This window comes from Myxine glutinosa, chromosome 1 (genome assembly GCF_964187855.1).
Source record: "Myxine glutinosa chromosome 1, kmMyxGlut1.1, whole genome shotgun sequence".
NCBI classification, from domain to species: Eukaryota; Metazoa; Chordata; class Myxini; order Myxiniformes; family Myxinidae; genus Myxine; species Myxine glutinosa.
Genome location: NC_136261.1, coordinates 177,742,866 through 177,765,789, shown reverse-complemented (window position 1 = coordinate 177,765,789; position 22,924 = coordinate 177,742,866). Strand labels below are relative to the sequence as shown.

Here is a 22,924-nt window from a genome sequence, read left to right as displayed (position 1 = left end):
TGTTTTTGAATTTTCTGAAACTTCAAATTGGACTTTATCATTGGAATTTCAAACTCTATCATTTCTCGAAAATCATCTTTTCTAATCATGCATGTAGCAGGTTTAGGACCTTACTAGGTACCCAAGCAGTATGGGTGATGTTGAATCATCCAAAGGGACAGAACATGGTACGAATGCTACACATTCGTACAGATCCAAAGGGCCAATTTTAGGGTGGTTTATATGATCTAAAATGACAGTTTTGGGGGCGAAGTTACCATTACTTCTGCAGGCTTAATTATTAGGTATAACATGTTTGTGGTATAGGGCAATGAAAGAAATCATATCTGATTTTCCTATAAACCGGATACAGCAGACTAACTGGAGGGCCGTGTGTTCAAACCCAGGCCCGGCATGAAGCAAGTTTTGTTTTTCATCCTGGTTGAAAAATTGAGGTTTTCCCTACTGAACCATGTTTACTGAATTCTGAATTCACAATTGTGTCACCCGATGCAAGGGCGTTAGATGACGGGTAGAATTGCCTTCGTCCAAACGTCGTAAAATAAATACCCATTCAGAAATTAATATAAACTTACAAATATTCTTATTTGTGTTTTTTCTCTCTTTTCAGGTGCTGTTCCTGGTATCATTCTTCATATCGTTATCACGCGTGGTCCTGCCATTGTCAAACTCCATCGCACCTCATCAAAAAGAGAAAAGTCACCAAAATCCATAGCAAATTTCACATTATCTTTGTCCTAAACAAAAGGTCTAAAGAAAACGAAAAGTTACAAAAAAAACCGACTTCAAATAAAGTCTGATTTTGTTGATTTACTGCACAAATTACATTTTAAGCACACATCGATATAAATATCTTCCAATTTTTTTGTAAATTCGGAAGTTTATCATGGGTAAACCAAAAGGCAAAAGCACTGCTCAAAGAAGAGAAGAGTCTAAGTTAAGAATGAGAAAATTGCGTGAGAATGAAACACCAGAGAAGAGAAAACTGAGGCAGAACACAGATCAAGAGAAACATACAGAATCAAGGGAAAACGAAACAACAGAAAAGAGAAAACTGAGGCAGAACACAGATCAAGAGAAACATACAGAATCAAGGGAAAACGAAACACAAGAGAAGAGAAAACTGAGGCAGAACACAGATCAAGAGAAACATACAGAATCAAGGGAAAACGAAACAACAGAGAAGAGAAAACTGAGGCACCACACAGATCAAGAGAAACATACAGAATCAAGGGAAAACGAAACAACAGAGAAGAGGAAACTGAGGCAGAACACAGATCAAGAGAAACATACAGAATCAAGGGAAAACGAAACAACAGAAAAGAGAAAACTGAGGCAGAACACAGATCAAGAGAAACATACAGAATCAAGGGAAAATGAAACAACAGAGAAGAGAGTTAAAAGACAGAGAACAGTGAAAAGTTCAATGCAACACATTCGTGAGAATGAAACACCAGAGAAGAGAAAACTGAGGCAGAACACAGATCAAGAGAAACATACAGAATCAAGGGAAAACGAAACACCAGAGAATAGAAAACAGAGACAGGAAAATGTGAAACAGGTACAAAAAGTTTTAATTAAAACAAAAGCCACGTCGATGTTACACAATGCCTAGATGCAGCTGTGCCTATAACGTCGATGTTATAGGCACAGGACATTCCTATTGATTCGATTACTTGATGTTATTTTTGTGCAAAGTGAAAATATATCTCGGCAATTTCCCGTGTGTGGCGACGAATTTTTAATATATCTCGGCATTTTCCCGTCTGTTATTTCAGGCGGTGTATGACTGACCATGCCGCGTTTTAAAAAATATATATCTCGGCAATTTCCCGTGTGTGGCGACACGTGAACGAAGCTATGCTCCTCTCTCCACATTATTGTGACGACGTATAAATTAAATATTTCATCGTGACGATTGTCATCAAATGGACGAATTTTTAATATATCTCGGCATTTTCCCGTCTGTTATTTCGGGCGGTGTATGACTGACCATGCCGCGATTTAAACAAAATATATATATCTCGGCATTTTCCCGTCTGTTATTTCGGGCGGTGTATGACTGACCATGCCGCGATTAAAAAAAATAAATCTCAATGGACTTGAAGTTACAGGCCTTTGAGAATTCATTTCGTTCTATAAAGGGCAACTTTCATCGGATTTTCTTCCCGTTTTTTTTCAACCGAGTCTAAAACTATGTTAGCAACTGTGAAAAATGAAATGATATATCGAATTTGATTTGAAATAAAACTGTGTGAGAGAGGAAGACACCATGGGCCTACAAAACAGGCCTCAAAGCTATGCGAGTTAATAAAATGGTGGATATTTGTTTATATGAGGCCTCTCCCAGAATGGGTGGAGCTATGGTTCCCAGAATGGGTGGAGCTTTGAGGTTTTGTCTTCTCTGCAAGAACAAGAAGAAGAAGAAGAACAAGAAGAACAACAACAACAGCAGAGCACACTCTATGACCAGCGTCTGCGACGCGGCTAAAAATCAATGAGAATCATTAGAGAAGTGAAGATTAACATAATCCCAGAAAATGAAACAGTGATTTCAGAGTTTTTGAAAAATGTTAAGGATTCTGCAAATTATATATGTTGTTCATGTCACCGTTTAATGTACAGAATGACAGTTATACACTTGAATGAAGATAGATACAAGAAGTGTTCCAGCAGTTTGTTAAACGATGTACTTTCATATAGATTAAAGTCACATGATGGCCAAGAGTGGATATGTAGAACATGTGATTTGACTCTGAAGACAGGAAAAATGCCTGCACAATCAAAGGCTAATAACTTGTCACTGCAACAACAGCCACGTGAACTGAAAGACCTAAATGCGCTGGAACTAAGATTGATATCGCAAAGAATCCCATTCATGAAAATGGTTGGTTTACCAAGAGGAAAACAACATGGTATACATGGTCCTGCAGTTAACGTGCCATCAAAATTAGATGCTGTTTGTAAACTGTTCCCACGATTGCCATCTGAATCACAGATAGTGCCCATGAAGTTGAAACGGAGTTTGAAACATTCCTCTCATTATATGTATGATTATGTAGATGCTGATAGAGTTTTGAATGCTTTGCGCAGGTTAAAGTTAGACAACCCTCATTACACAAATATTGAAATCAATGAAAACTGGGCCTGTGATTCTGCACATGATGACGTTGAGCTTTGGCAGGCAATTAGCTGATGATCCTAGCTTGAAGAAACGAAAACAAAGTTCGTGTGAAACAATCAACACCTAGCTCTACTGACCATAGTTCAGAAAGTGTAGCACAAGGCTGTTCAGAAGAAAAACAACCAACATTTGTGATTGATGTATCAATGTCAGATCTGCCACAACATTGTCAGACAGACTATGCAAAGTTGAATGTCTTAGCTAGGAAAAACAGAATGAATATTGTTGACGTTCCACGTGATGGCAATTGTATGTTCTATTCTGTTTGTTACCACCTTGACAGGCTAGGAGTGACTACATGTAACCCAGTTTTGTTGCGTGAACAAGTTGCTGATTTCATGACACAAATGCTGAGAATTATCGTGACTTTATATCAGCCAGGATAGCAACAGAAAATTTGTCTAATGCTGATACTGAGCAACCAACGGAACATGATAGAGCTATCAGGGAAATACAGGATATCAAAACACAAAGAGAGTTGCAATGGATAAGGTACATTGATGAAGTTCAATATGGAAATCAAAGGGGAGACCACGTAACACTGCAGGCACTGGCAGATATGTTTTCATTCACTGTTTATGTTCATGCAACGTCAAGCTCTACCATGCACACTGTATGTTCCAGATATCACAGTGATAAGGAATTTCATCTTGGATTGATTGGTCAATCTCACTATGTTGTGTTTGAGCCATACTGTGCATGTGATGGTACAAGTGTATCCTTGTCAAATGACGAAGTGCTTGAAAAACATTTCGAAAACAGTAAAACAGAAAAACAATTCGAAAACAGTATTTTCGTGGAGTTAAATGAATTGGTCGATCAGTTGTCAGTGCATTTGATCCATCTGGATATTTATCTGGATGTGACAATTCCTCAAAATTAGGATCACTCAGAAGTGGCATTGGCTTCTCGTTATCTCCTGGTGCAACACTTATCAATTTGTTTACTAATTCTGGATTTTCATTCATCATGCTAGTTTCATATGGCAAGCCGCAAACTTTAGAAGCTTCTTCAAAAGCATGTTCATCTTCAGCAACTAGTTCCTCATCAGAGTCATCACTTTCTGTGTTTTCCTTAGTCACAGTTGTCTTTCCATCACACGTTTCATCTCCTTAGTGCACAATATGCTACTGAAAGCAAACAAGTTCAGAGTGATATCATCACTTCATGTTTCGTAGAGCTAGTGGCAAACACTTTCGTGGCAAAAGACTCACAGCTGGTATGGTGAAAAGTGTTGAACACATGAGTAGACTTATACAATCTGACCATGCATATAGAATCCTGAAGAATGTTAGAGGGACACAGGCCTACTTTCAAACTGTATTTTATGATGTACTCGCCATGGTTCGACAAGTAGGTAATCCTACATGTAGGCTCCAGGCCAGGTATGGTCCATCTGCACCCCCCCCACAACTCTCCGACCCTGGGTTTTTCTGAACCATTGGGGTGTCCTGGGGTGGAAATCAACTGGTAACAGTAAATAAACTTGGACTCACTACCCATTTGGTACCTATATTGGATGGTACCCTCAAAACAGCATATTTTTAAATCCGCGTTGCGCCATATTCGACACACGTGTTCTTTTGGTATTTGTGCCTGCTAATATTAACTCAGAATAAAAAGTTATATACCAAAAGAAAGCTGTTCATCTACTGATCATCATAGAATATTGACACATTACTTATAATGGTACCTTAATGGTCATAACTAGTGCTGAATAGCAGTACCCCACTTTAACGTAACATAATTCGGTATCGACCGTACTATTTCATCTTACACACATAATATGAACACATTACACCTGATATGCTTACATATATATTTTATTGGCTTTCTCCTGTATATCAGCTTTAATTTGATACCAGATACATCCCCATAGCTTCAATTCTCTTTTTTATACAGCGTGTCAAAGATACTACCTGTTTCGCGAGAACCATGAATCATATAATCTCGGTAACAGTCTTTGTCTATATTCAAAAGAACTGCCTATTACACTTATAAATGTCATTCATAATCGAATATCATAATCATACTGCCATCTTATTAACATATTAAACAAGAAAAACTTGTTTATTAATCACAGTAGTTTTTAATATCATATTAATATTCATACACTGGGTCAAACACCTTCCACAGAACAGTAACAATGTAATGCTCGAATATTTACTGTAAAAGTAAAAATATTTCTTATTTGAAACTAAATTTTAACATCCCATTGAAAAAATTTTTAGTATCGAATATTTTGATGATAAACCAAACATTATTGCTCAACAACAGATATCATAATAATATTAACAGTCAGTTTTATCCCTACAATTACATATGTATGTCGTACACTCAGTTAACCACATTATATCATATAATACAAGTATCCACTCTCAAAAGAACACAAACAAACAATTGCATTTTGTTAATTATCAACAAAAGTCAAACACTGCATGAGTGCAGTCAAGTTGGCTTGCTTGCACGAATGGCATATGTCCATCATGATCAGTCATCGTCACTGTCACTTTCATCGGTATCACTGTACAAAACACGATCCATATCATCAGGTGTTTCATCACCTGATTCATCATCACTCTCATCGTCGTCTGACATGACCTGAGCTATATCAGCCAGCTCACGCGGAAGCATGTCTCCATCATACCAGAGAGGATCCAGGCAGCCTTTCTCCTCTTCCCAGCCATGGCCTGGACTTGCTTTGGGAATCCTTGGTCGAGGAACGTGAGCTCTCTTCCAAATTCCCACTTGGTGGTTGACCCTTCGGATGTGCTGTGTGAGGCTCCTCATACATGGTGGAATATTGGCCATGTCTACATTGCCTGAGGGTAGGTGACGATTCTCCTTGGCACATAGCTCATTTATTCTCAGGAGTCGCAGATCATCAACGTGTGATACCTTTCCTCTTCCATACATGGCACATGTGAAGCTGTCTAGTTGATTGTTCAGCTCTTCTGGCACATCCCACGTATCCCCAAGCTTGTTGAGAATAGGGATGTATTGCGGCAGACGAAGCAGCGTTTTAACAGGTTTGATTTTTCCAATCCCTCGGAAAGCGCTAGTGCTGTCACAACCGCTGTAGGCGTGAAGTGCCATAAGAGCAGTACTCTTCTCTTGGCCGAAGTCTGCTGCGAGTTTACTGACGTTTATTAGCCTCTGCTTGTTTCCTGTGCCTGTGTCAAACAGTATCTTTATGTCGTTTATCGATGCGGCGTAGTGCAGTAAGATGAAGAATACATCCGAGTCTGGGCTCTTCACTCGAACAAACTCATATTTCTGGCTCCTGGCGTAGTTTACGTATAATATCACGCGCGAGTCTGTTTCTTCTTGAGACGATTCCAGCTGAGGCAACTCTTTGGCATCAACTGCAGAGAACGCCGTTTGGTCCTAACTTGAGTTGGCCTTGCTGGACCAGATGCGGCATGATCATCACTGACTTCTTGCATCATGATCCCGTGTGCTGTATGAACAGAACCTTTTCCTGTCAGATCATTCACCAATGAGTCGAAATTGTCAAACTCCGAGTGGAAGACAGACGGCTCTCGTGGTGACCTGATGATTTGGTTGGAGAGTTGTGTCGATGACTTCATCACTGATTCGGCCAGTGCAGTCTCCAATTCAAGTGAAAATGAATAACTCTCAGTGTCCCATTCTATTAAGAAGGGTTATGAGCTTTTCACTTCTGTATAGATGTCTCAGGGACGTGCACATGATGATGTGTTTTGGAAGCTTCCAAGAGCCTTTGGTGGCAGCGCGACAGATATCTTGGCCGATTGATTGAACTAATCGCTGGCTTCGTTGTGACCTTGCTGATGTTGTTCCAGTTATGATGTAGCATAGCAGCTTCTTGAGTGAATCTGGTATAACATTGTCCATTTGTTGGAGATCAGAAGGACTTGGTGGCCATTTCAGTTCTGGGGCATTCGAGAAATCATCCAGAATTGACAGTCGTAAATGGCTACCTGCACTCTCAAGCATATCTCTTGATCCCAATTTGAAGGCTTGTTTCACTGCTGTCTGGACGTCAATTGCAGTGCTGAATATTATGTAGGACTTTCCCAGATCACAGAATGATAGTCTCTCCCTGAAAGGCTCGTGGTTTTCAAGCTTCAGTTTTAGTTTGCTGGCTCGGTAGTCAGGATTCGCATATTTGCTGGTTTGCAGGTTAATGACATACATTTGCCTCAGGTCGGATAGTTTCATTATCTTCTTGGCCATTAACACATCCCTTTCAATGGCATCACATACCACATCGAATGCCTGTCTGTGGGCTTCTTCTAATTCTCCTTGATGGTGCTGTGCCTCTTCGTCAGTACTGCGCCATTTCTCTGGCTTTTGCATATATTTCATACGGCAAGTTTTGTGGAACTTTGCCTCAGAGGCAAAAAGATCATGGCCTCGGATCCTCATTAAGAGCGTTTCATCTTGCTTCATTTCAGCCATCTCCAGTACCGGCTTCCAGCCTTCATACTCGAACTGGCTCATCCCCTGGGTAGTCCAACTGCCATGCACTTTCACTTTTTTACGACTTTCCGAAGAACAGAAGATACAGTCTGGCTTAAATATGATCTTGTCACCAGAACTAGTACGGGCCATCCGCTGAGTTGTGGCACCAGTTGTTTCAGATGTACCTGCAGTAGGAGGGTTCAGTCTGTCTAAGTTCATCGTGAAACGCTTGTAACACTCCCAGTGGAAACCATGGTGTTCGGCCAGAGATTCAGGGACCAAATCACATGTGTCCTTCATCATATGCGGAGACTGTGGGGGTTGTGCAAGGCGTCTTTCTTTGACCTCCTGCAGCTTGGCCAATTTCTTCTCAGAATTTTTGAGTCCAGATAACAAGTGCAACTCTCCATAGCTCAGTCCCTTTACATGAGTTATGCACACAATGGGTGGTTGTTCACTCTCACGTGTACGTTTCGCTCGCGCCGGATGTTCCATATTAGCGTTGTTACTTCACCTGCAAAACACATCAAAATATTGGTAAGTACCAAGCTGAATAATTTTTATAAATTGCATCTTAATTATAAAAAATATCTTATATTGCATACTTAACTATGTAAAAAAAGGTGTTTAACTTAACTAATTGACTCGTTCTGTCGCTGTAAGAGACACTTAAATAACATAATTGTACAATCTGATGATCTCAATTTACGCAGGATACAAACATGGAAGGATCTGCATGCCATTTTCGTCAAAATTCCTGCAATAAACTACAGTGATACATCAATACAACAATATATTAAGTAACACATATTAACAATACATAGATTTTGTCATGTGTCCAACATATATGTACATGATATACGTGGCAGCATTTGTAAATTGACAAATGCAGCATCGCCTACAATATCACCCCATACCGGTAGTATCTTTGACACGCTGTATAAAAAAGAGAATTGAAGCTATGGGGATGTATCTGGTATCAAATTAAAGCTGATATACAGGAGAAAGCCAATAAAATATATATGTAAGCATATCAGGTGTAATGTGTTCATATTATGTGTGTAAGATGAAATAGTACGGTCGATACCGAATTATGTTACGTTAAAGTGGGGTACTGCTATTCAGCACTAGTTATGACCATTAAGGTACCATTATAAGTAATGTGTCAATATTCTATGATGATCAGTAGATGAACAGCTTTCTTTTGGTATATAACTTTTTATTCTGAGTTAATATTAGCAGGCACAAATACCAAAAGAACACGTGTGTCGAATATGGCGCAACGCGGATTTAAAAATATGCTGTTTTGAGGGTACCATCCAATATAGGTACCAAATGGGTAGTGAGTCCAAGTTTATTTACTGTTACCAGTTGATTTCCACCCCAGGACACCCCAATGGTTCAGAAAAACCCAGGGTCGGAGAGTTGTGGGGGGGGTGCAGATGGACCATACCTGGCCCGGAGCCTAATGGTTTTTCACAGTATCTGCTGCCGACATGCAATGGCCTGATGTAATTCAAACAATAGCTCGACAGTATGGTACAATACTGAGTGACGATGATGTGAAAATTATGTCATTTGCAGATAGATCAATGTGGTTGAGATCAAACCCTGTCACTGCTGCACGCCAGTTTCAATACAGATTAGAGCTTTTGTTCAGAGATGTACTGAAATCGAATGCTCATCCGCTAGGTGAGATTGTTGACTATGTGATCCGTATAGAATTTCAAGCTCATGGATCTCCTCATGCTCACACATTACTTTGGGTAAAAAAATGCACCAAAATTAGATGTTGCATCTGATGAAGCTGTTGCATCTTTCATGGACAAACATGTATCTTGTGCTCTGCCAGATGATGATCCTGTGCTACACACATTAGTTGAAAGGTTGCAAGTCCATAGTCACTCGTCTTACTGTAGAAAAAAGGGTTGTTGTCGATTCAAATACCCAAAACCACCGAGTTCAAGAACTATCATTGCCAGAGAACCAGATGATCAAAATTCAAAACTGGTCAAGGAAAGTGCCAAGTGTGTTCTCAGCAAAGTGAAAGAGGTATTGTCCGATGAAAGTACCCCAAAGAATGTTAATATGACAAAACTGTTGGATATGGCGAATGTACCAGAAGAACTTTATGCAAATGCGTTGCCAGTTTCTGAGAAAGGCAAACATATACTGCTGAGGAGAAACCCTTCTGAAGTTAATGTTAATCCATGCAATCCTACTGTATTGAAAGCATGGCAAGCAAACATTGATATCCAGTTCATTGTTGATGCATATGCATGTGTTATGTATGTAGCTGCAAACATGACCAAGAATGAAAAAGGTGTAGGAGAGCTATTGAAACAAGTGTGCAAAGAATACAAAGATCAGGACATCAAAACAATGTTGAGACGTGTGGGATCAGTATTCTTGAACCATCGTGAAGTAAGTGCACAAGAAGCTGTGTATCGAATTTTGTCAATGCCAATGAAGAAATTCAGTAGACAGGTGTTGTTTGTCAATACTGATGCAAAAACAGAACGATCAGTTGTGCTGAAACCACAAAAAGAGCTTGATGATCTGGATGATGGAGATGAGGATACAGTATATTCCAAAGTAACATCATCATAAGATATGCTTTAAGACCTAACATATTGGAAAACCTGTGCCATGCTGATTTTGCTGCCAATTATTCGGTTAGTCATTGTGACAGAGGTGAAGAGATAGATGACAGTGTTCCTGTGGTATTAGAAATGGATCAAGAACAGGCAGGATTAGCTGACAGAGATAGACTCCCAAAGTACATCAAGTTGAAAGATGGCAAAGGAACAATGCATAAACGTCGATGTGAAGCAGTAATTTGATTTAGAAAGTTTAGTTTTGAAAAAGACTCCAGTAACTTCTATCGAGCAAAACTGATGCTATATTTACCATGGAGAAATGAGGATGTTGATCTGACTGCAGGATTTCCTGATTATGCTTCTCATTATTATGCCGTTGCCGATGCCATATGTGAAAATGAGGCAAAATTCACACAAAAATTTGGAACTAATCGATCAAGCTATGCATGATCATGAAGAATATGGACCACCAGAACACGCATGGGCAAACATTGCACCCGGTGCTGAGCATAACAATTTGCAAGATATAAATGAAGACATTGATGTGGAGAGGGATATTGACCAGGAAGATCTTGATGCAAATGCCAACATGATTGAATCGCCAAAATGTATCCAGACATCAGAACTTGTAGCACGTTATCAAGCTGAAGCTGACCGAGAGCTTATGTCACCCTCAGAATATCGAAAAATGATTCGTAGACTCAATGTGAAACAGGCAGAGATCGTTTTTTATCACAGACAGTGGTGCAAAGATGCCGTAATAGCAATGAAACAGGGTAAAACTGTAAAACCATACAGGCTTTTCTTGAGTGGTCCTGGTGGTGTTGGAAAAAGTCATGTGATAAAACTGATACATTCAGACACTAGAAAGTTGTTAGCACTGTCAGGTGGGATAAAACCAACAGATGTCACGGTGTTGTTGACTGCTCCTACAGGAGTTGCTGCATTTAATATTGGAGGAATGACCGTTCACTCAGCGCTGCTTCTCCGAACAACTAAGTATGGGAAAGAAGGTGACCATTTGTCATTTGAGAAACTGAATTCCCTACGATCCAAGTTGGAACAGCTGCACTTGGTTATCATTGATGAAATTTCCATGGTTGGATCAGATATGTTGTTGAACATCCACAAGCATCTAGAGGAAATTAAAGGAGTTACTGGAGATTCAATATATTTTGGTAATGTGTGTATTCTTGCAGTTGGAGATTTGTATCAACTTCCTCCAGTGAGACAGTCACAAATATATCAACCTGTACGTGATCCAGTCGAAAGGTTGAATGGTTGTCTCTGGAAAGAAGAGTTCAAAATACATGAGTTGGATGAAGTTACGCGTCAGAAAGATGACTGTGCATTTGCAGAATTGCTTTACCATGTTAGAGTTGGGAAATGTACAAATAGAGATCTGGATGTATTGAAATATAGAGAAATCAGTTTAGATGATCCAAATTACCCACACGATGTACTCCACGTATTTGCATTCAACTGTGATGTTGATGACAGGAATATGGCAAAATTGGAGAAACTTGCACCAAGTCCTAAACAGCGTATTTACATTCATGCATCAGATGACAAAACGGACAGCACAGGACAACTAAATTTGGAAAGAATACCAACTTCACAGAAACGTTCTGAAACTGCTGGTCTTCATACGACTCTCATTTTGGCAATTGGTGCACGAGTGATGCTCACATATAATGTGGATACTGGAGATGGACTTGTTAATGGTGTGATCGGAACTGTTGAAAGTATCATAGAAAATACAAACAAAGGAGTTGCTATAGTTCTGGTGAAATTTGACAACGAAAATGTAGGTACAAGTGCTATTTCTGGAAGTCAGTGGAAAGACCGATATCCCAATGCAGTTCCAATCAAAAGACATGAAGGGAAATTTGAAAAAGGAAACAGGAAGGCAGCGCAAATCTCAAGAAGACAATTCCCGCTTACACTGGCTTGGGCAGTAACAATTCATAAGTGTCAAGGTCTCACAGTGGATGAAATTGTTGTCAGCATGAAGGGTGCAAAACGATTTGGAAAAGGACAAGCATATGTGGCATTCAGTCGAGTGAAGACTCTGCTTGGTTTGCATATACTTGACTTTGATTCAGCTGGAATAAAAGCTAATGATAAATTGGAACATGAAATTAATGAAATGCGTGTTAATACATTGTCAATGGAAGAGTTAAATCTTTTGACCTTGCATAAACCTGACTGGATAACAGTGGGTCACTTAAATATCCATTATTTTCTGGAGAAATTAGCAGACCTGATGAGTCAGAGAAAATCAAATTTTAGCTGAAACAGATGTTATGTGTTTCACTGAAACCTATCTGACAGATGATCATAATGTTGATGAATTTGCTGAGAAATATGGATATACAGTTTTCAGACAAAATATTCCAAGCATGCATGATCATGGTAATTTGCACGGAGTGATGATATGTGCACTGACTGAATTGCAACCTAAAGAACTAGAACTGATATCTGTGAAAGGATTGGAGTCAAAAGCAATAGTTTTAGAAACGCAGAAATCACGTTTTGTTGTTGCTGTAGTTTATAGGAAACCATCATTCCCAATGAAACCTTCTTGCTACAACTAAGTAGTCTTCTTGATTTGATGCCGTTACATGTGCCAACAATCATACTTGGTGACTTCAATGATGATTTGACAAACCAAAGACAAACAGAGTTGACAAAGCTCATGCAACGCTATGGATTCAAACAATGTATTAACCAGGCAACAACAGATAGAGGTACAATGATAGATCACATATATTTCAATAAAAATGAACCGGAACAAGTTCACATGGACGTGCATGATACGTACTATTCTGATCATGACATGACTTTTGTCACCACAGAGTGTACATGAATGGTTCATGAGACATAATTGATGTTGTAAGTTGTTATAGCAGATATTCTCCGCAAGCATGACATATATGACAGCATACTATGATTTCAAACAATACATTACATATCTTAGCCCAGACAGAGCTACATTATCAAATATTTACCTGATTGTAATTAACATCAGTAATTAAATATTGATAGATGTGAACTTCCTCCAGTGAGACAGTCACAAGTCTATCAACCTGTATGTGATCCAGTAAAGGTTGAATGGTTGTCTCTGGAAAGACGAGTTCAAAATGTATGTTCATGAACACAAATACATGAACAGCAACACTTCAAATTGGATACACTTCTTCATCAGAAGCTATATCAAATTCTCTAGAACTGCTAAACCCAAAGGTGTCAATCATTACCAGTGAATGATCTCGTCATCTGAATCTTGTAACACCAATGACCTCTGGTGTGATACGATACTGTATGTGACTTGATTAGTGTTGTACAATGTTGACTACCCTTTGTTAAAATACCTGAAAATGAGTTTGTGATTTTACATCATTTGTGATTTTACATCATGTGATTTACATTTTACACGTCCAGCATGGTGATTTTAGTTTGGTGGGAATCAGAATATGGTTTTGACATACACTCAATATCTTGGTTCACATTTCTGGTACAGAGTAGTATGTTGTGCACATGTGTTCTGAGCATCTGTATTAAAGATAGTATCTCATCTTGCATATAATGCACTTGTGTGATCTTACTCTTCACAACCTTTGATTTTCTCCTCAGTGCTAGTGGACACAGCCTTCATAACATTCAATCGACTCAGTTGAAAGTTCAATGACATTCTAGAATGGCTGAAACTGGTCAGAAAGTATCTCTAGTATTGTTCTTTGTCAGGTCGATCTTGATTCCTGGATGTGACTTGTATTTAGTTAAATACCAAAATGAGTAGTGTTTGGATCGACGATTACAAAGAAATTACGACTGATGAAGCTGAGAACATCTGTTATATTACAGACAGAGTTAAATGCAATTATGACGTCATAAGGGAGGCACCTATGACGTCATCATTAACATATGTTATTCCCCATGCAGAGTTCTTTACAATGAGCCGTCTCAATTTTTTCTATTCAGCACTTTTGGAGATATGGAGGTGCAAATTTTTTCGGTTTTTCAAAGATGGCGGCCGAATCACGTGACCGATGATGCCATCATTACCATATTTTATTCCCCATGGAGAGTTCTTTACAATGAGCCATGTCTCAATTTTTTCTATTCAGCACTTTTGGAGATATGGAGGTGCAATTTTTTTCGGTTTCTCCAAGATGGCGGCCGAACCACATGACTGATGACGTCATCATTAACATATTTTATTCCCTATGGGGAGTTCTTTTCAATGCGCCATGTCTCAATTTTTTCTGTTCAGTACTTTCGGAGATATAGAGGTGTAAAGTTTTTCGGTTTTGCCAAGATGGCGGCCGAACCACGTGACCGATGCTGTCATCATTTGGGCACAGAATGTTAGAGCGCAAGACAAATACGTGTGCAAAGTTTGGCGATTCTACGTGCAACGGTGTAGACGTAGTGCTGCAAACAGACAAACAGACAGACAGACAAAATGAAAAATCGGTCAGAGACCGAGGACTTGCCGGAATGTACTTTTTTATCGGCCATTTAGGACAAATATGGCGGCCGAACCACGTGACCGATGACGACAGCATTAACATATTTTATTCCCCATGGAGAGTTCTTTACAATGAGCCATGTCTCAATTTTTTATATTCAGCACTTTTGGAGAAATGGAGGTGCAAAGTTTTTCGGTTTTTCCAAGATGGCGGCCGAACCACGTGACCGATGACGTCATCATTAACATATTTTATTCCCCATGGAGAATTCTTTACAATGAGCCATGTCTCAATTTTTTCTATTCAGTACTTTCGGAGATATGGAGGTGCAAAGTTTTGCCGTTTTTCCAAGATGGCAGCCGAACCACGTGACCTATGACGTCATCATTAACATATTTTATTCCCCATGGGGAGTTCTTCACAATGAGCCATGTCTCAATTTTTTCTATTCAGTACTTTTGGAGATATAGAGGTGCAAAGTTTTTCGGTTTTTCCAAGATGGCGGCCGAACCACGTGACCGATGACGTCATCAATTGGGCACAGTCTATTCCTGGGCAAGACCAATATGTGTGCAAAGTTTGGCGATTCTACGTGCAACAGTGTAGACGTAGTGCTGCAAACAGACAGACAGACAAACAAACAGATGAAAAATCGGTCAGAGACCGAGGACTTGCCGGAATATACTTTTTTTTTATCGGCCAATTTGGACAAATATGGCGGCCAAACAACGTGACCGATGACATCATCATTATTTGTTTACTATCATCTATTTTGTCATCATTATCTAAACTAATTTATTCCTAGATTACGCTCAATAAATTTCATCTTGATCGGATGAAGTTTTGTACTTGTCGAATTATGACGTCATAATGGACGCACCTATGACATCGTCATTAACATAATTTATTCCCCATGGAGTGTTCTTTACAATGAGCCATGTCTCAATTTTTTTCTATTCAGCACTTTCGGAGATATCGTGGTGCAAAGTTTTTCGGTTTTTCCAAGATGGCGGCCGAACCACGTGACCGACGACGTCATCATTAACATATTTTATTCCCCATGGAGAGTTCTTTACAATGAGCCATGTCTCATTTTTTCTGTTCAGCACTTTTGGAGATAAAGTGGTGCAAAGTTTTGCCGTTTTTCCAAGATGGCGGCCGAACCACGTGACCGATGACATCATCATTAACATATTTTATTCCCCATGGAGAGTTCTTTACAATGAGCCATGTCTCAATTTTTTCTGTTCAGCACTTTCGGAGATATAGAGGTGCAAAGTTTTTTGGCTTTTCCAAGATGGCGGCAGAACCACGTGACCGATGACGTCATCATTAACATATTTTATTCCCCATGGAGAGTTCTTTACAATGAGCCATGTCTCAATTTTTTCTGTTCAGCACTTTCGGAGATATAGAGGTGCAAAGTTTTTCGGTTTTCCCAAGATGGCAGCCGAACCACGTGACCGATGACGTCATCAATTGGGCACAGTTTGGCGATTCTACGTGCAACGGTATAGACGTAGTGCTGCAAACAGACAGCCAAACAGACAGACAGACAGACAGACAAACAAACGAACAGATCAACATACTTGCCGGAATCTTTTCCGGCAAGTAACAAGAAGCCGTCATGCGGAGCACGATACTTGCAAAATACGCCCCCCCCTCCAAAAAGGTTTTCCATTGATACAGCAAATTGTCCATTTCATGAAGATTAAAATTTACAATCTTGATCAAATTCAGGTCAACAGGATGAAAAGTGACAATTTTTCAGATGAAAAATGATTTTGGAAGGTTGACCTTGAGTTAACCTTTGACCTTTTGACCTCAAAAATAGTTAGTTTCCCTATTTAGTGACTCAATGTGCAAATGCTGTTCAATTTTCAAGTCAATCAAATGAAAATTGGTGATTTTAGAAATTTGGCCTATGTTGACCTTTTGGCCTGTTTACCTAAAATATAATACGTGGTTGAATTCAGTGACCAGATATGCAAGTCCGCTTCAAATTTCAAGTCAATTGGATGAAAATTGTGGATTTTAGAAATTTGGCCTATGTTGACCTTTTGGCCGATGTTGACCTCAAATATACTTGGTGATTGAATTCAGTGACCAGATATGCAAGTCCTCTTCAAATTTCAAGTCAATTGGATGAAAATTGAGGATTTTATAAATTTTGCCCATGTTGACCTTTTGGCCTATGTTGACCTTTTGGCCCATGTTCACCTAAAATATAATTTGTGGTTGAATTCAGTGACCAGATATGCAAGTCCTCTTCAAATTTCAAGTCAATTGGATGAAAATTGAGGATTTTAGAAATTTGGCCTATGTTGACCTCAAGAATACTTGGTGGTTGAATTCAGTGACCAGATATGCAAGTCCTCTTCAAATTTCAAGTCAATTGGATGAAAATTGAGGATTTTAGAAATTTGGCCTATGTTGACCATTTGGCCTATGTTGACCTCAAAAATACTTGGTGGTTGAATTCAGTGACCAGATATGCAAGACCTCTTCAAATTTCAAGTCAATCGGATGAAAATTGAGGATTTTAGAAATTTAGCAAAGCTGGTGACCTTTGGCCTATGTTGACCTTTTGACCTATTGACCTATTGACTCCAAAAACAATAGGCTTCTTGCTTTTGACCAACTCTACCATTTGGTGAAGATCGGTTGAAAATTGTGACCTGTAGGCCGGTGACAAACAAACAAACAGACAGACAGACAGACAGACAAACAAACAGACAGACAGAACCACAAACACAACCGACCAATATACTTGAAAAATCTTCGATTTTGCAAGTAACAAACAAACAACCAGAGTGAAAAGTGAGTACTCCCTTTCAGCGTGCGTCATTGCCGAGCCCCCTTCGGTGCCCGGCAATGACGATATTCATTGCCGAGCCCCCTTCGGTGCCCGGCAATGACGATATGCAGCGCCTGGAGATGGCATAGGAAAGGAGCGGTGCACAACAATGTATGATCTAACATTAAATATTGGACGGGATATAACAACACCTGGATGAAGACATCACATAAACATACGACGAATCCGGTTCAGAAAACTTAGCCTTCGTGAAGAGGAAATGGCAGCTGCAGATTTTATCAGCAAGTACATACAAAAATCTGCAAACCGGATGTTGTTGAAGTTGTTGTTGAACCCTACTTTCCGCTCCCACCCCCCAAGCATTTTGCATATTCCCAAATTTTCTTCAAATTCTTTCATATCCAAAAACAAGAGTCTTACTTTAGCACCATTACAAAGATTGCAGTACTGCATGCTCTTTCTGGTCTTGCACCCTCTGCTTTCTGGTCTTCACTTTCAGGCAACAAGTAGAAGTGGCTGTGCTTTTTTCCGCCAAGATCAGCATAAACACAACGAGGGTGAGAATAATTATTTTTCATCAAACTCCATGAGGAAATTCAGATTTCTGCTTGGGAGATAATGTACGAAAGTCATCTCAAAAGTACTGTCACACCCCATATGTGATAGCCATACATACTCCAGATATTGTGGTACCCTTGACAAAATTCATTCACATGACAATCTACTATATAAAAGAGATGTCTGTCTGTCTGTCTGTGTCTGTCGCCATTTTTCTCAGAGATGGCTGAACGGATCTTTGTCAAACTTTCACAGGTTCATCAGTGAGTGCCTGGGAGTGTTTTAGGCAAAAACAAAACAAACATTTTTTTGAAAAAAAAAAGATCGTTCTTTTGGAGTTTAAAAAAAAAATTATCGCTCGATAGTTCCAAAGCTTTTTTAAATTAATGATAGTTATATACAAGTACACATTCGCATAAATAAATACAAAACAATCACCAGACATTTGAACACAAATAAATCAAACAATTCCAGAAGTGTACGAAGTTGGTAGTCCGGCTTCTTCTTCTTCCAGTCCGGCATCACACTTAACGCAGAAACGGGATGAACGCCACATTCACCAGCATATATTTAACGAAAAGGTGATGAAGCCTCTTCCTCCCCTTCCTCCACTGCCTCCCTCTCCCCCCACCCCCCTTCATCCTCTGCCTCCCCCCCCCCACCTCCTTCCTCCCCCTCCCCTTCCCCCCTCCCTCCCCCTTCTCCCTCCGTCCCCCCCTAGCCTCCATCCCCTCCCATCCTTCCCCCCCTAGCCTCCATCCCCTCTCCCCCTTTGCCCATCACTCCCCTTCCCCCCTCCCCCTTCCCCTTCCCTTCCCTCCCTTCCCCCCTCCCCCTTCCCTCCTCTCCCATTCCTCCCCTCTCTCCTCCCCCGCCCGGCAACGCCGGGTACTTCTGCTCGTTATACATAATGGCTATAGTCTTCATTGCATTTCATTCAGTAGTTAGAGCTTTTTTTTTATCCCAGCGCAAGCAACTTCCCTCTATGTTTAAAGTAACTTCCCTCCAAGTCAAAATAACTTCCCTCCAAGTCTGAAGTAACTTCCCTCCAAGTCTGAAGTAACTTCCCTCCAAGTCTGAAGTAACTTCCCTCCAAGTAAAAAGTAACTTCCCTCCAAGTCAAAATAACTTCCCTCCAAGTCAAAATAACTTCCCTCCAAGTCTAAAGCAACTTCTCTCCAAATCTAAAGTAACTTCCCTCCAAGTCTAGATTAACTTATCTCTAAGTCTAAAGTGTCCTTAATGCAGTAGATATAGTTGTGTTAACCACTTCAGCGGGTGAAAAACGTCTTCGCCTAAACGTGGTGGATTTTTTTTCCTTTTTCTCTAAAATTTGTTGGTGGAATTAATGTGCATTAACCAAGTAAGGAATTCTTTTCTCTACATTTACATTCTATATGCAACATAATGCACTGCACTCTTCATTCAATGAAGGCTTCAGTCTTTCATATCATTTGTATATTAAAACGTATTTAAACTGAAATATATCGATAGGGACACACAAGCAGCACCAATAAAGCTCAGGACACTTGGTAAGTTGTCAATCTTTACCTGCTGTGTGGGTTGGCCACAGGCCTCGGATCCTCGCTATTAGCCGGAAGAGGAACGGTGGTCTAGTCGGCGGAGGGGCATCTCGTTCGGGTGGGAGCGGGGGGCGCTGCACAGCTGGGGTGAACCTCAGTGTGGCATTATGTGTTGGAGGCCAGGGCTGTAAAGGGTAATGAAAGAATGGTAAGCAATGGATGGGTGAAGGTGAAACACAAGGCAGGTTTCATTTTTCCAATTCTTAATATTGCATTTATTTTAAAAACTTCACACAAACAAACAGCAACAGGCATTTTAAGGCCATTTTCCCTGCTAGAGCGGGGGTTAGCCTTGCGGGCCCCATGACAATCTTCTCCATTTTACCCTATTTTCTGCATCTCCCCTTGTTAACCCCCTTTACCCGCATTTCTTCTTCCACCATCTTTAGCCAAGTCTTTCTCGGTCTTCCCCGTCCTCCACTTCCTTCTACATTCATTTCCATCACTCTTCTCAACCAGTCACTTTCATCATTCCTCAGCACATGACCAAACCATCTCAACCTGTTTCTCTTCACAGCACCCACCACAGGCTCTATTCCCATCATCTTTCGCAATTCATCATTTGTCTTCCTCTCTCTCAACGATGCTCCACACATACACCGAACCATTCGCATTTCCACCCTTTTCAGCCTTCGTTGCTGCTCTATGTTCATTACCCATAAATGAACTGCTCCCATAAATCATAACACTTCTCACACATGCAGCATACACCTTTCCCTTCAGCTTCAACGACACTCCCCTCCTCATCAGCACGCCACTCAGTTCCTGAAACTTCTTCCATGCACATCTCACTCAAGCAACTGTTGCCGTGTCTGATCCACCTTCTCCATTCAGCATGTCTCCTAGGTAGCAAAATGTTTTCACACCTTCCAGCTTCACGCAGTCTCCAAGATCCAACTCAACATTTCCTCCATCTGCAGCTCCCTCTGTGCACGTGCACACCTTACACTTGAATGTCGCTGCCACACTGGTTAATGACCCTCTCAGACCACTACATTTTTGAGGAACCCACTCAGCGCACATTGTACATTGAATGGAGTTCACTCCGACACCCTTCCTGTACACAGCACACGGCCACTTATCAGTTCTTTCCACCTCACCACATGCTTTTCCATTTGCCATCACCTTCGTTTTTCCGATATTCACTTATTTTTTTTTTTTTTTTTTGTTTGTTTGTTTGTATACAAGATCGAGGCTCGTGAAAGAGCGAACATTAATCACACAGAAAGACAAACCGACACATAAAACATATAATATCGGGAGCGGTAGACAAGATGGGGAGAGAGGGGGAAGGACACAAACACAACATTTGAGAGCAGGGACCGAGAGACATGGAGACATCGAGAGATCTGAGAGAGGGCGAGGGCTTTGGGGGTGGGGGGGCATGGGAAGGGGGCGGTGGGAGAGGTATAAAACATATGGACACTGCCAGGACTTCCAGGAAAGAAGTTGGAATTTCAAACAAGGTGGATCTGGGGTGAATTAGCGGGGGTAGAAAAGATCAAGGTTTTGGATGGGGGAAGATAAGAGATGGTGGTGAACAGCTGTTTTAAAGACCTGGAGGGAGGAGTGGGATTGAAGGGAGTGAGGGAGTTTGTTCCAGAGGCGGGAGAAAAGAGGAATGAAAGAGTGAAGGTGAGCAGAGAGCCGAGATTTCGGCAGTTTAACCATCAGAGGGTTGCTGGCAGATCTTGTGCGACCTGTAGGAATATTTGGGGGACAGAGCACAGAGAGAGCTGGGGGTGCAAGGCTGGAGAGGAGTCGGTAGAAGACAGAAAGACCACCTACCTGCCTGCGGTGAGTGAGTGAAAGGCCCTCAGAGATAGCTTCATCGCGGGAGATTCCAATAATTCTGAAAGCTTTGGTTTCAACAGCGTGAAGCCGAGCTAGGTGTGAGGCAAGAGCACCGGCCCATAGGGGAGAACAGCATTCCATTGAGCTGCGGATGAAAGCCTTGTATGTGGTGAGGAGCTCAGGTGTGCCGAGGAAGGACTTCGCACGACGGAGGATGCCCAGTCGGCGACTGGCTTTGGAGGCCAGCTTGGAAATGTGGTTTTCCCAAGAAAGTTCATGGCAGATAGTGAGACCCAAAAGCTTGAGCGACAGAACTTCTTGGAGAGGATTGTTGAGAAAGTAGATGGGAGGGTTGTCCAGTCGATCTTTTCGGAGAGACATAGTAAGAGTGTGAGATTTGTCAGGATTGAAAGACATGTTCCACTTGTTTGCCCAGTCTGTGATTTTGTCCAAGTCTTCAGAGAGTGAGGAGGCTGCAGACTGCCGATCTGAGGGAAGAGGAATGGAGCGGCAGAGAGTGGAGTCATCAGCAAAGAGATAGAGAGGATTTTCAAGAGAGTCAGAGAGATCATTGATGAAGACCAGAAAAAGCACGGGGCCCAGAACACTGCCTTGGGGAACTCCAGCCTGAACAGGAAGAGGAGATGAGAGAAACACATTCAGGGCCACACGTTGACGACGACTAGAGAGGAAATCCACCAGCCATGCGTGGAGATTTCCATGGATACCAAAGGAGGAGCGTTTGGTGAGCAGAGCGGGGTGCCAGACCGTGTCGAAGGCACGTGATATGTCGAGGGAGACAGCTCTAATTTCCTGTTTGGCATTGAGGACCTCCATCCATTGTTGAGACAGCAGAAGCAGCATGTCCAGAGTAGAGTGACCTGGTCTGAAACCAAATTGATGATCAGAGATCAAGCCATTGGAGAAGAGGAAAGATTTCATATCCGAAGCAATGATGGATTCCATGACTTTGCTGATAATTGGGAGAAGGCTGATTGGTCTGTAGTTGCTAGGATCTGTTTTTGCACCTTTTTTGTGCATAGCGGTGATGTTGGCTGATTTCCAAGCAGATGGCAGTTGACCTTGAGCAAAAGAGAGGGTGAAGAGAACAGAGAGAGGGTGAGATAGAGCGGCAGAGCAGGATTTTAGGACCCGTGGGCTGATGCCGTCGGGTCCAGTTGCAGAATCAGAGTCGAGGGTTGACAGAAACTTTTCCACCTTGTCAGGAGGAAAGGACACGGAGTCCAGGAGCAGCAGGGTACGACTGGGTATGGTGGGTACAGAGAGGGATGGGTTTGGGACACAAACTTTGTTTGGACACACTTTCAGACCTTTTGTCCCCATACATTCCTTCCACTTGTTCATCTTCTCCTTCAGTCCATCCATACTTTCCGCAATCAACACCAGATCATCTGCATACAACAATTCCCATGGTAAACCCTCCTTTACATTCCGAGCCAGCACCT

At 41.1% G+C, this 22,924-nt stretch overlaps 1 protein-coding gene across 5 annotated transcripts in view; it reads right to left on the bottom strand.

Annotated features, from left to right (window-relative positions):
- Positions 1–22,924, bottom strand: part of AGK (acylglycerol kinase) — a 162,413-nt gene that overhangs the window by 89,987 nt on the left and 49,502 nt on the right. For all 5 annotated transcript variants that reach the window (XM_068122909.2, XM_068122919.2, XM_068122946.2 and 2 more), the window contains exon 12: positions 19,633–19,789. In XM_068122909.2, coding sequence (XP_067979010.1) covers positions 19,633–19,789 — 157 coding nt within the window. The remainder of the gene's footprint in view (positions 1–19,632; positions 19,790–22,924) is intronic.